Here is a 12,419-nt window from a genome sequence, read left to right as displayed (position 1 = left end):
AAACTTTGCTTACACGCGCAGGTTTTTAATCCTATGTATTTTGCTTTTATAAGAGTACCTACACGAATGTGTATATCTGAGAACTTTTGAAACATAATCGTTCCATGATGTGTATATGAAACAATTTATAATTTCAGCCTTAAACATTTTGTATGTCCCGTTTTTTTTTCTTTGCTGGTGTCTTTCAACTTGGCTAAGGCCTAGATCCATCTCGCCCTATTTCTCGTATTTTATGCTCATATGTCCCGTTTTTATCTTGTTACTATCTGGTCAGCCTATTTAACGTGCAATACTTAGCTGGAATTCCTCAGAATTCGAACCCATTCTTCATAATAATTAAAAATATTTGATTACATATTTCTGTGCAAAATAAAGGCTTTTTAATGATATTTTCATTTTTATCATAAATGAAAATGTTCAAAGTTCATATTTTTCAAGTGATGGTCATGAAAATGCACTGGAATATACTTTTTTTAGTCATACCATGCTATTTCTGGTCACTTATAATGATTCTGCCCTTCAAAAAACGAAGAAAATGATTTATGACCGCTTCCCTGAACAAATGGAACCACTGTGTAGCGGTTGCCTTGCTACATCTAACGGTAGTGTGTGGGCGATGTAGCGGCATACTACGCCTTCAAGCAGGCAACCTGCTATACTTTTGTGTTTTGATTGGTTGTGCGCGCACGTAATTTCTAGTCTCGAGTAAGGCAAGATGGAAGGGGCTACTTGTGGGAGATTTGTATGCTATCGTGTTAACATGTTTCGTTTAATATTCTTCCAACATAGCCGAGGTTGATGATCAACCATTGATCTTGAACGGTAGACAATAATTGCTGGCTTGGCGGAACTGGCCGCAGCATTCAAACGGTACCATGCGTACGACAACAATAGTGTTAAGGTATTGAAAATTGATTGTAAACAAAGTTTTCAACCAGATTTAAGATCGAGGCTCGTTAACTGATCAACTCTCCGCCAAAGTCGACAGCCCTGGCTCAAATCTCCAGAAGCTGCATTCTCTCTCTCTCTCGTAGCAGTTTATCATACCAGAGCATAACTTGAGATATGGGCGGGCAGCAATTCTCCATATCATTTCCTATACGTCGCAACTCGGCGATCACGCTGCTCCAGAAGATCACGTCTCCAGTCAGTTTGTTTTCGTTCGTCGATGGTGGCGCGCTCTCATCTGATCCCAGCCAGGCTCTGTTCAAAGAGGATGCAAATTGTGTGCAACTGCTACCGCGGCGGATGCTGAACCCGGCGGGTCCCCAACAAAACAGTGCAAATTCCTTATCAGTCCGGCCCGGTCGCGTGGTTGGAGCGGGGGAAAGCCAAATATAAAATGTTGCCTCACGCTGGTCGGTGATCGGTGATGTTTACGCTTCAAGCTAACTGACGAGCGAGCGAGCAAGAGACGAGGCCATTTGTGCCAGAAAGAAAGAATTTTATCGCGAAACAATCCAGCACCGGGAAGAGGGGGTGGATAGGATCGGTCGGTTGTAAAAAGCTCAAGTACAATTTGATCTGGGCAAATTGTGCTCCTTCGCCTGGCAAGCAAGCCCCGGGAGAAAGGCTGACTGACTGACCGACGACAGCAACGACTGGATAGCACAGTACCAAAGAGATACATACTCGGGCAAAGATGATAAACGATTCGTTTGAATTTTCGTGTACGATTTATGGAATTCCAATTGAAATCTTTGTTTGATCGTGACCCACTGACAGCGGTTTCATTTCTCTTTTAGCTGACGACGATTCCGATACCAGTCCGCACGATTTGGAGATGGGTTCCGATGTGGAGTATAACAACATCAATCTCAGCCTGGCCGCCCACCTGACCGGAGGAACGCACTCGTTCACACACATGCAGGTGAGTACCGCCGACAAAGTTAGAAATAAATATTATCTTGGTATAAGAAAGGATCATTTGAAAGTGGGACAATGTTTCAAGTTGATAAGGAAATGTTCATGAATTACTTCTAGTAATATTTCACACTTTCGAGAACCACTATTTACCTTAAAAGCATAAGGTACTTTATGGACATTCCCCTAAATAAAATCTAGTAGACGACAATACATGCTGATGTTCATGACAATTGATTGTTAATAAGTGGTCGTTTACTATTGATGAAAAAAGGCGTTCTTCGTTGTTTTAGGGGGCATCCATTAAGTACGTCACGCTAAAATAGGGAATTTTAGACCCCCTCCTCCTCCTTCGTACGGGTTTTTACTATACTTAGTACAATGCTTGTCACACTTTCACAACCCCCCCCCCCTCCCCCCTCTAAGCGTGACGTACTTCATGGATCACCCCTTACGTGGGATTAAAGCGATTTGCATGGTGTCCAGCTGTTTGATGGAATGTCATATGGCCGAAAGGGTCGTTTTGCCGAATTAGAATCAAGTTTTTCCTGTGAATATAGGCTGTTCTCTTTGGACTATTGATTAGGAGCTTTGTGGCATTCTTACTGCCAATAGGCCATATGAATACAACTAAGTAAATACTCTTTAGTAAATCTATGTGAAGCCTGTTAATCTTTACAGAGATCTAAGTAGTATTTACTCAGTTTTTTTTTTTCATATAGCCTATTGTTATCATGAGAAATGTTTCATTTGACTGCAATCATAGTCTTATTATTTCTAGTTCACGTTTTAGGGAGTAGATGGTATTTAAACCGCTTATATTTTTATCAACATTTTTTCCTTGTTTCAATCATATACTTTTGTTATACTGCTGTAGGGAACAGTAATATTGTCACTCTATTTCATTATTATTTTTGGCCAAACGGCGTTCAGCCAAACGTAGTTCGAGGCAAAGTACCACTAGTTGGCACCACCAGCAATAACCAGACAATAGAGATAAGTGACATTTCAACACACGAACACTAGCGCAAATTTTTCCTCACACAAAAGTGCACGCCGAATGAAAGGCTATTCAGATTGCATATGCAAATAAGGGAAATTACCTATTCTCGGCCGTTTTGTTCTCTTCGTCTTTGGGTTTTTTTTGAAACCTATTGAACTCAAAGTTGGTCTCAAATCCTTCCCAACTAAGCTGAATTATATGGCCAAGTTTCAGGCAATTTGGCTGACAAAAACCCCCCATGACGAAGAGAACAAACCTGCCGATAATACCCATTGTCACCATATTACCCAATCGAATTGGGTAAAACGGGTAAATAATGATAAAACTAACGTCCGGGGCAAGAGTGCAAATATTTTCCTCGCAGTTTCACAACTACATCTACAAAAAAGGCACACATACATTTGAACGTGATTACCTCTATAACTTTTTTTTGTTTTGGCTTCGTGAACCAACTACTCACTCAATCTTCTGAAATTCTTCAATTTTCTAATATTAAGTGAATTATTCGCTTATCTTATCGATTTAACGTCGATTCAGCTCAGCGTTTGTTCGGTCTAACAATTTTAGATCTGATGGCCTTCGGCCTGATGACCCAATATTCACACAAAAAATCTGTTGTAGTTTCAGTAATTGTTTCAAAAGTATTTTCTTTTGCCGTGCATATGTTTGTGTACACTAAGTAGGGTAAAAATCTACTTCGTCATATGCGCGTATTCCCGTCATATCAGACGGGAAATAGCCAATAACTACAGATATTCCAACTTATCTTTACCAATGATTCATCAGATTGAAACAAAAAGATGTAGACTATCAATAATCAGCCCCTATAGCACAGGAAATCAAATAATTACGCGGAATTTCACGTTTCAATTTCACTCCACCTACGAGTTGAAAATTTGCCTCGTTTTGCGTACGACGAAGGCAATCGCACCAAAGCAGCAGCTATCCGAATTGTTCTTCATCGCCGCTCAATTTTCACTACTCCTGATTCAATTCACACCCCACACAAGCTTTGTGGCACTTCAAAGTTGGTTTTCACTGCTGCAGAATGCAGCAAAAGCTGTTCAATTAATTAAATAAATCACTTTTTCCCGTCGGTAAAATGAAAACAACAAGTTGACTTTGTCTTGGAAGGATGCAAGCAAATGTGTGCGTGGGTTTTCTGCATACAAAACATCGCATTTCACAACTTCAGAGAAAAATTTCGACAATGAATTTTCATTAGACATGATCGATTTCTCTTCATCGATTCTCTCGTTCGCTAAAAACTTGATCAAAACAAACTAAAATCATTATTCTTCTTGTTTTATAGCAAGATATAGTCGTCCCCTGCGTATTTGAACCAAACGATCTTTGGAAAACTCAATACAGATTCTGTAATAACACAAAGGGACGATCGATGAAGAGCAATCGACAATGTCAGTTAGGCCCAAATAAAAAACCCTTGTCGATTTCTTTGCAGCACTGTGATGACGTATTATGATCTGGTGGGCAAAAATATTAACTGAAATATTCTGGTCGTTATTCTAAAGCTACATCCATCTCAATTTAAAAGTTTTCTGCTCAAAAGTACTTAGAACATATGATTTGATTTGGATTGCGAAGAATTTGACCGATTTTCCGAAGAAACTACGGTCAAATCATAATTTTTGACCATCCTATGTAGCATAGTGTCACGTAGAAGGTGTGCCGAGAACTTAATTCAAGTTGTGCCCGAAATAGACGTGGACTAGAATTCGAGGGACAATTCGCCCCCTTAATGCTAGAACTAGGTAACTCGTTTTGGGAAGTACGGGGAAAAATGGCTGGTAAAACTTATCCTGCTATAAAACAAACACTTTGTTGATCTTAAAAGAAGAATCATTATGTGTTTTAGTAGTTTCAATCGATAAACTTTTGTTTATTGTGGTGAACGTTCAGATGTAAACAAATTGCTCGCGATTTCGCAAAACCAGTTACCTAGTTCTAGCATTAATGGGACGAATTATTCAATCTTATTATTTTAAGGAAATTATAGTTCTTTCGCTATATTTTTTCACATGATGTGGAAGCTAATTTATAAACTACTAATTGATCCCAAATTGACCATGAGCCATTAGGCGAGGTGCAAGAATAAATTCGATCACTATTGGTCGGCGCTTAGTTAGACGGGAATTAGATGAAAAACCCTACAAGAAATATTCGGGCATAGAACTGAAAGTGATGCCTGGGTGTTGCTTGGTCAGATAAAAAAGACCAGTGCCAATATGCTCAATAGTGCATGAGTAGGTTAAAAATGTTTTCAAGATTACTTGAGTGAAGCATACTACACTACATGTGCGCATATTTCATTACCATAATTGATCTTGACATTGGTTGTTTACTTGAAGGGTCTTTGGCCACCTTAGTTTTGACTAAGCTGGTCTTATAAGTATGAATGACGTCAATTACACCTCTGCCTTGGATTTTTTTGTGCTATTTATCTTTTTAAACCTTACATGGAGCTGACAATCACCTTGGTAAAACACAGTTGCAAATTTTGCCGGATATCCACTTTTTTTATGACGGTTGACCAACTTTTATTCATTTTCATACTGCAAAGTCAATGTTTTCCCAAGTCGCTTCAATGAACCAAATGTTTCTGTTTGTGGTTGACCCAGTTTCCAGTAGTTTATCGAGGAAAAGAGTCGGATCAAAATCTACGCTTCATACAAGTTTTCAAAGTTTGATGAGAACAAAAGTATACGTGTGATTTATTTGATAGTACTATTAAGTAGACCTGCACTTATGTGACAACACAAATCACGAAATTCAGGGAGACGGGTTCCTGAACATACGCAGAAAACTAATAGATTTAAATATACAAGTTTTGCTTAAGTATGTCGATCATAACTGATTTCAGGATCATACGTAACGAAAATGTATAAATTTTCTCTAAGTTATTACGATGGTTCAGATATGCTTCGACTTGATATGTGTTCTTTTTTCTCAATTTAAAACTCACAGAAGCTGATTTTTCTCTGAAAAAAAAACGATAAAAATCTCCAAAAAAAAAAAACATACGGTCGAGTTGTAGTAAGTTGGATCAACGGCCGAGTCAATAGCAATAAAAGAGAAATGCTCAAAAAAGAAAAAAAAAGTCACCATACCTTAGAGTTAAAAGGGTCTTAAGCAAAGCAAAGCAAAGCAAAGATAACCGTACACATCGTAGTTACTACTCCGTGATTAGCCAGAACAACCAAAGTTGCACAGAGATCCAATGAATGGTGCTTGGGACTAGCTACACACTCTCAATGTGCACAATTCGAGAGTCAAGAACGGTGCCGGCCACGTCCTTACGGTCATCGGGAAAGGGGAAGGGATGTTAGTTAGACAACCGTTGTTGCTAGAAACCGTGGAATCCACAGCATCCCCACAGTTGTCTCGGGAAGGAGTATTTGTTAGTAGGGTAGGGTGTGGATCTTGGAGCCACCTTTGGTAGGTGATATGATCCACTAGTTATATGAAAATACACGACATGGTCTTCATCCCGATTATGATTTATTTGGTCGCGATAGTAAGGGCAATGCACATACGTCAACGATCCTTCTATATTAAACGCGTCACCGCATTGATCGTTTACACTACCGTGAAAACTGACTCTTCCACGAAAGTTATCGCGTGCTTCTGATTTCGCATTCAATATTCGCGTCCCCATCTCCCTACCGAGAAAACCGACCGACTCGCGGAAATAGTCGCGCGTTTCCCACAGTATTGAACCTAGAGTATACGGAGAATAAACTTTCAAGCTTAGATAGCTATTTTCGAATTATGTATTTTACTAAGAGTAGTTCCATGTGTTACCTGTGATCGACAGCCGTTGAGGTAATTAAGCCAATTATTTTAAATTTACTCAACGATTGTTGTGAACTGCAATCACTTTCTTCTAACATTTTATCGCTTCAATATTAGGCCAGAACCAGAGCTACAAGATTAATTTGGCGAAATTACCCCAACGTCTTCTAGTATGTGAAGAAAAAAAAAATGGAATGATCTCACCCAGTTCCATGTCGTCGGAAGACCGCAACCACTCCTTAACTCCTTCAATTTTCTGCAATACTATTTGCTACCAAGTGTGCATCCATTTTTATCACTTCATGAGGAAGAAGAATGTGCACCTGCTCCAAACACGTGTCACTTTTCCGTCGAACAATGCAACCCGACCGAGATTTTCATCGCAACTGCCACAAACACGCATCACTTTTTGTTTTTTCCGCCGAACAATGCAACCCAATCGAGATCCCCATCGCCACTGCCCCAAACATGCGTCATTTGTCAATTTTTCCTTCGAACAATGTCCCCCGATCGCGATCCCCATCGCAACCCCTTAGAGTTAAAAGGGTCTTAAGGTAAAAAACAGCATTCAATCATTCACTTTACTATGACTTTTGAACTTTTTAGTAGAACATATTTTTCACGTTTCTACTTAAGTAGAACTTCTTTAATTTGATAATTAGTTTAAACATTCGGTGCTTCAGGGGCGTACCAGTCTCGGTCGAATAAGACCTATATCTGTTCAAAGATAAGGACAAGTAGTGTAATAAAAAGAAATTGGCTCTTTATTTATATTATATTTTGAAAAGTAATTCATCTGTGTTTCTTTTGCGAAGTTTGTTAATGTATGTTCATTTTTTTTTTAATTTGAGTTCACACCAGCCATGGTTGGCTTGTGTGTTTCACCCGGCCTTTCATTCAGGGTGTCTACTACCTGGAAAAACCTGGAAAACCGGGAATCCTCAGGGAATTTTATTTAACAGGGAAAATCTTGAGTACGCAGGGAAATTTTACTCCGATAAAAAAAAACATTTTAGTCGTATGAATAAAAACCTGGTAGTAAAAATCCATGTATAAATTTCACTACAAGGATCTTTTCCAGACATTCCGTCAGGGTTTCTTTCTGGAACTTCTTTAGAAATACCTCCTAGAATGTCTCCCAGGATTTCTTATAAAATTCTTTACGCATTTTTGACGCTATTTTTCTTGGTATTCCTTTTTGATTTTTTTTCCGGAAAGGTATACTTCCGGATTCCTTCCAGGATTCCTGAATTCCAACCAATTTCTCCTGGAGTTTTTCACGGAGATGCTATTTCTTCCAAGAGTTCCTCCAGTGTTTTGTTCAAAAAAATCTTCGTAGGATTTCTACCAGAATTTATCCCGAATACTCGATAAGAATTTCTGTCGGAATAAATCGTGGAATTTCTTTCGGCAACCCTCATGGAAATTTTAAACGATTCCTTCCGGTGTGACTTCCCCAGAAGAGCTTCCCAGAATTTCTTTCAGAGTTGCTAAAGGAGTTATTCCTGGGGCTTCTACTAAAGTTCCTCCAAGGGTTTCTGAAGCAGTTTTCACGAATTTACTGCAAGAGTTCCAACAGACCCAAGTAACCACGAGACACTATAACTCACATCGAAACTATCATAATGCTAATAAGGGGCCGACACGCTCTATGTTGGCCGCTTAATAGCCTTGTGTCAAAAAAGGCGAAATATAGTGCTTATGGTTACTTGGGGATTTCTTTCTTGTTTTCCTGTGATATCTTCAAACAATTGAATTTCTTGAAAGTTTTCGCGAGGTTTATTTTAAAGTTTTACATTATATGTCTCTCAGAGTTTTTTTTTTTTAATTTACCCTGGACTTTCTGGGATTTCCACAGGAGTTATTGCTGATATTTCTCATTGAATTCTTCTCTTGCATTCTGCCAGAGCCAGGCTATTCCTTGTAGTTGTACCGGATTTCATGCAGTGATCCACCTGAGATTTTTTTTACAGATATTTTCTGCATTATTCCCAAAATTCTTTCCGGAATCTTTACCAGAAATTGTCCCGAGATTCTGGATACTCCTTTAGGGATTTCTCCCAAAGTTATTGCAGGGATTCTTCTACGGGTTTTCCTCAGAATGTCTCCTGAGATTACTTACGAAATACCTTATAGGAAATTCCTGGAGAAATATTCGAGGGAATTCAAATAAAATCCTACGAGAAACTCCGCAAAGTGTTATTGAAGAAATCTCGACAGCAATTTCAGGGAAAACCTGAAAAAAAATTAACCATCTCGAAAAAAGTTCTAGGTAATAGTAATCCCGAGAAGAAATATTAAGGACATTCAAGGAGGAATACTGAAAACCTCTTGGAATCCTGAAAGCAGCCACGGACGAAGTTCCGCGTGGAAAACAAGAGAAATATCGGAAAACTGTCAGTTAAAATCCCGACATGGATAGCTATACCGGAAAACCACTAAAAAAGACACGAACACTGGCTTCAGCCGGCGTCTGTACCGATTGAACGAAACTTAACACGGAGTGGCTACGGATAAGAAGCTATTCTCGTGAAAAATTTCATCGCTCAAAGCGGGAATCGAACCCTCATCCATCCGAACGCTAACCGCATGGCTACGAGGCTCAACCAATGACATTCTTGGAGAAACTTTGGATGGATCTTCTGGAGGAATCCAGCGAGAATCTCTGGAAGTATATCGGAAAACCTTTGCAAGAAATATGTATCGGGAAGGAATTCCAGGAATTTCGCAATCTTGAAAGAATGTTTGAAGAGTAGGAGAACTTACGTATTTTCGGCAGTTTTGTTCTCTTCGTCATGGGGTTTTTTTTTGAAACCTGCTGAACTCAGAGTTGGCATCAAATCCTTCCCAACCAAGCTGAATATGATCAAGTTTCAGGCAATTTGGCCGACATAAATCCCTCATGCCGAAGAGAACAAACCTGCCGATACTGATACCCTAAGTCACCCTTTATAATTTTTAGAGAATTTGGGTTACTTTTTTTAATTAGGCTGACACAAATTTCGATTTTATCTTATGTCACCGCCCCCTCGGAAAATTTTGGTCGAAATTGAACATTTTGAGGGGGGACACCAATAAATTATTCAAGAAATTCTAAAATTTTAAGGTGAAATTAGATTTTGGCTTTCTCAGTCTAGGGAATCCAAACGATTAAATTGGCATTGCCCGACGTTTCGGCCTAATTTATTTGGCCTTTTTCAAGGGTAAAGCTGTCTATCGTTTTTTGTTATAATTTATAACTAGTGCCACAGTTTCTTTTGGAGCTTCTTGTAGCATTTCTACACATATAGATTTTGGGCGAATTTTACAATAATTTTGGGAAGGGACGTAGACACTGCTTTCGCACATTCATCAACTGTTGATGTATGTGCGAAAGCAGTGTCTACGTCCCTTCCCAAAATTATTGTAAAATTCGCCCAAAATCTATATGTGTAGAAATGCTACAAGAAGCTCCAAAAGAAACTGTGGCACTAGTTATAAATTATAACAAAAAACGATAGACAGCTTTACCCTTGAAAAAGGCCAAATAAATTAGGCCGAAACGTCGGGCAATGCCAATTTAATCGTTTGGATTCCCTAGACTGAGAAAGCCAAAATCTCCCAAACATTGAAGTTCCAGTCGAAAATCTTACGGTGAAATTAGAGTTGCACAGAAAATTTCTTAACAAATACCGGAGATTTTGAAGGGGTGAGAATGGGTCAATTTTTATACACTTATAGTTCTAAGAACAATTGACGAACTCCATATATTTTTTCATCATTTGTGCTCGCATAAACAAAGATCATATTCCAATCATCGAAGGACTTTTTCATACAAAGACGCAAAAGTTATTGAACATTGAATGTGGAAGTGTGCATTTTTGACCCATTCTCACTCCCAAAGACGGTATTTACACAGAGAACAGACATCCAGGCTAGAACAAATTTCATTCAGAAAGTTGTGTAAGGATTTGAATCTTCACTTGAATAAGGTTGCAAACCAATATTGCTGACTGCACCCCAAATTGGACTGACACAATAGTGTGCACACACCTTCAAAGTGTGATTGCAGCGCAGGGACAAGTCGGATCGAGTTGAGGTCTTTGGTGCACTTATTACTTGTAAATAGAGGAATAAGTGCACCGAAGACGTCGAGACGATCCGAGGCAAATGTGCAGTTTTATCACACTTTTTAGGAGTACCGTAAAATGGGGTAACTTTGATAGTTTTTCAGCGAATTTTCTCAATATTTTTACATGTAACAGTATTTCCCCGAGTTTTATATTTTTAAAACAAGTACTGGGGTATCAGTTATCAATTGCAATTAAAAGATTCGATAATGTGAAATATTTAGGATAACTTTTAATTTTTCATATAACCGAAAATCAGATTTTCATTTTGGGGTACCGTCAAGGCACCATTCACCGTGGATCTAAGAGGATTCGGGGCAAATAAGGGCTGTCATTTGACGCCAGTCTCATAAACATTGTTGGTGCCGCTTTTAATTGCCTTCATTATAGGTTGAAATTAAAGCAATATCCACAGAAGTAGAAAATTTTTCACAAAATTTGGTGATATAGTACAATTAGTAAAGGGTAGTAGGGTCGCCTAATTCCGTGGTAGGTCACCATTCACCGTGGTAGTAGGGACCCATTCACCGTGTGTGAAAAATTTTATTCTACTTTGTTTAAAAATGATCAAAACAACCCAGCCAAGGGAATTTTCTTCGTTTAAATACATTTCAAGTAATAACTTGCAAGATTTTATTAGAAAAACGAATGTTCAAATTTTCGATTTTTCCTAGATATATGGGACAATATGGGGCACGGTGAATGGAGACCATTGATTTTTAGGGTACCCATTTACCGTGCCTTTTTGTTGCAATTAAAAAGAACGAGTAATCGTACTTTCTTGTTAAACTTACTTCGGTAATGCAAAATACATACCTGATATGTGAATTTAATTGCTTCTTGGTGGAATAAAAACGTTACTACATTTAGTTTATCGCTTAAATCACCTTAGCGCAGTTTTCGTTTTTTCACTATGAATGCAGTGAACTAGCAGAAACCCGCTTCATGTAAACGCACTTTAGTGTCAAAATGATACTTTTAAATGTTTCTAATGAGCGTTTTGACATGGTAACAATACATTAGTGTTGTATTGGTGAAATTGAAGGGAAATTGTCATATCATTCAATCATAATATGGAGATAATGAAAAAATATTCGAAGGCACACGGTGAATGGAGCCCCCACGGTGAATGGCGCCTTGACGGTAACTTTGATAATGCCCTAAAAACACATCAAATCTCAAAAAATAATCACAGATTGAAATCTTAGGAGTATGAACATGATGAGAGAAGGCTTATGGAATATATAAGATAGAATTTTTATATCAAAACATGGATTTTTTACTAAATTCTACATATAAAAATGGGTTTGTGGAGTATTGAGTGCAAAACACAATAAATTTAGCTATCAAAACTCATTATCTTTGTAATAATAAATGCTTAACGGTACATCAGCATATGATTACATGCTATTCATGCTTAGTTTTCTTTTTTTGAGTAGTTTTTTAATGTTTTATTAACAAATTTTGAACAACACATATTTATCTACATGAAATTACAAGTGCATTGCATACTTTTAGGCGTTTATCAATGTATGGAGATTAATATCCAAATTTACAAAATTGCTTCCATTTCATAAAAACACACTTCGTTGAAAGATTCAAGGCCAGATTTGGAATCTGCTATGATGAAT

General features: G+C 38.2%; 1 protein-coding gene across 1 annotated transcript in view; it reads left to right on the top strand.

Moving 5' to 3' along the window:
• Positions 1-12,419, top strand: part of LOC109417794 (protein GDAP2 homolog) — a gene marked incomplete in the record, with an annotated part of 284,578 nt that overhangs the window by 110,393 nt on the left and 161,766 nt on the right. The window contains 1 exon segment of the mRNA XM_062853548.1: positions 1,746-1,870. Coding sequence (XP_062709532.1) covers positions 1,746-1,870 — 125 coding nt within the window.

The sequence above is a fragment of the Aedes albopictus genome, chromosome 2 (assembly GCF_035046485.1).
Source record: "Aedes albopictus strain Foshan chromosome 2, AalbF5, whole genome shotgun sequence".
NCBI lineage: Eukaryota > Metazoa > Arthropoda > Insecta > Diptera > Culicidae > Aedes > Aedes albopictus.
The sequence above is the reverse complement of the archived record's forward strand: the minus strand, read 5'-3'. Positions and strand labels throughout refer to the sequence as shown.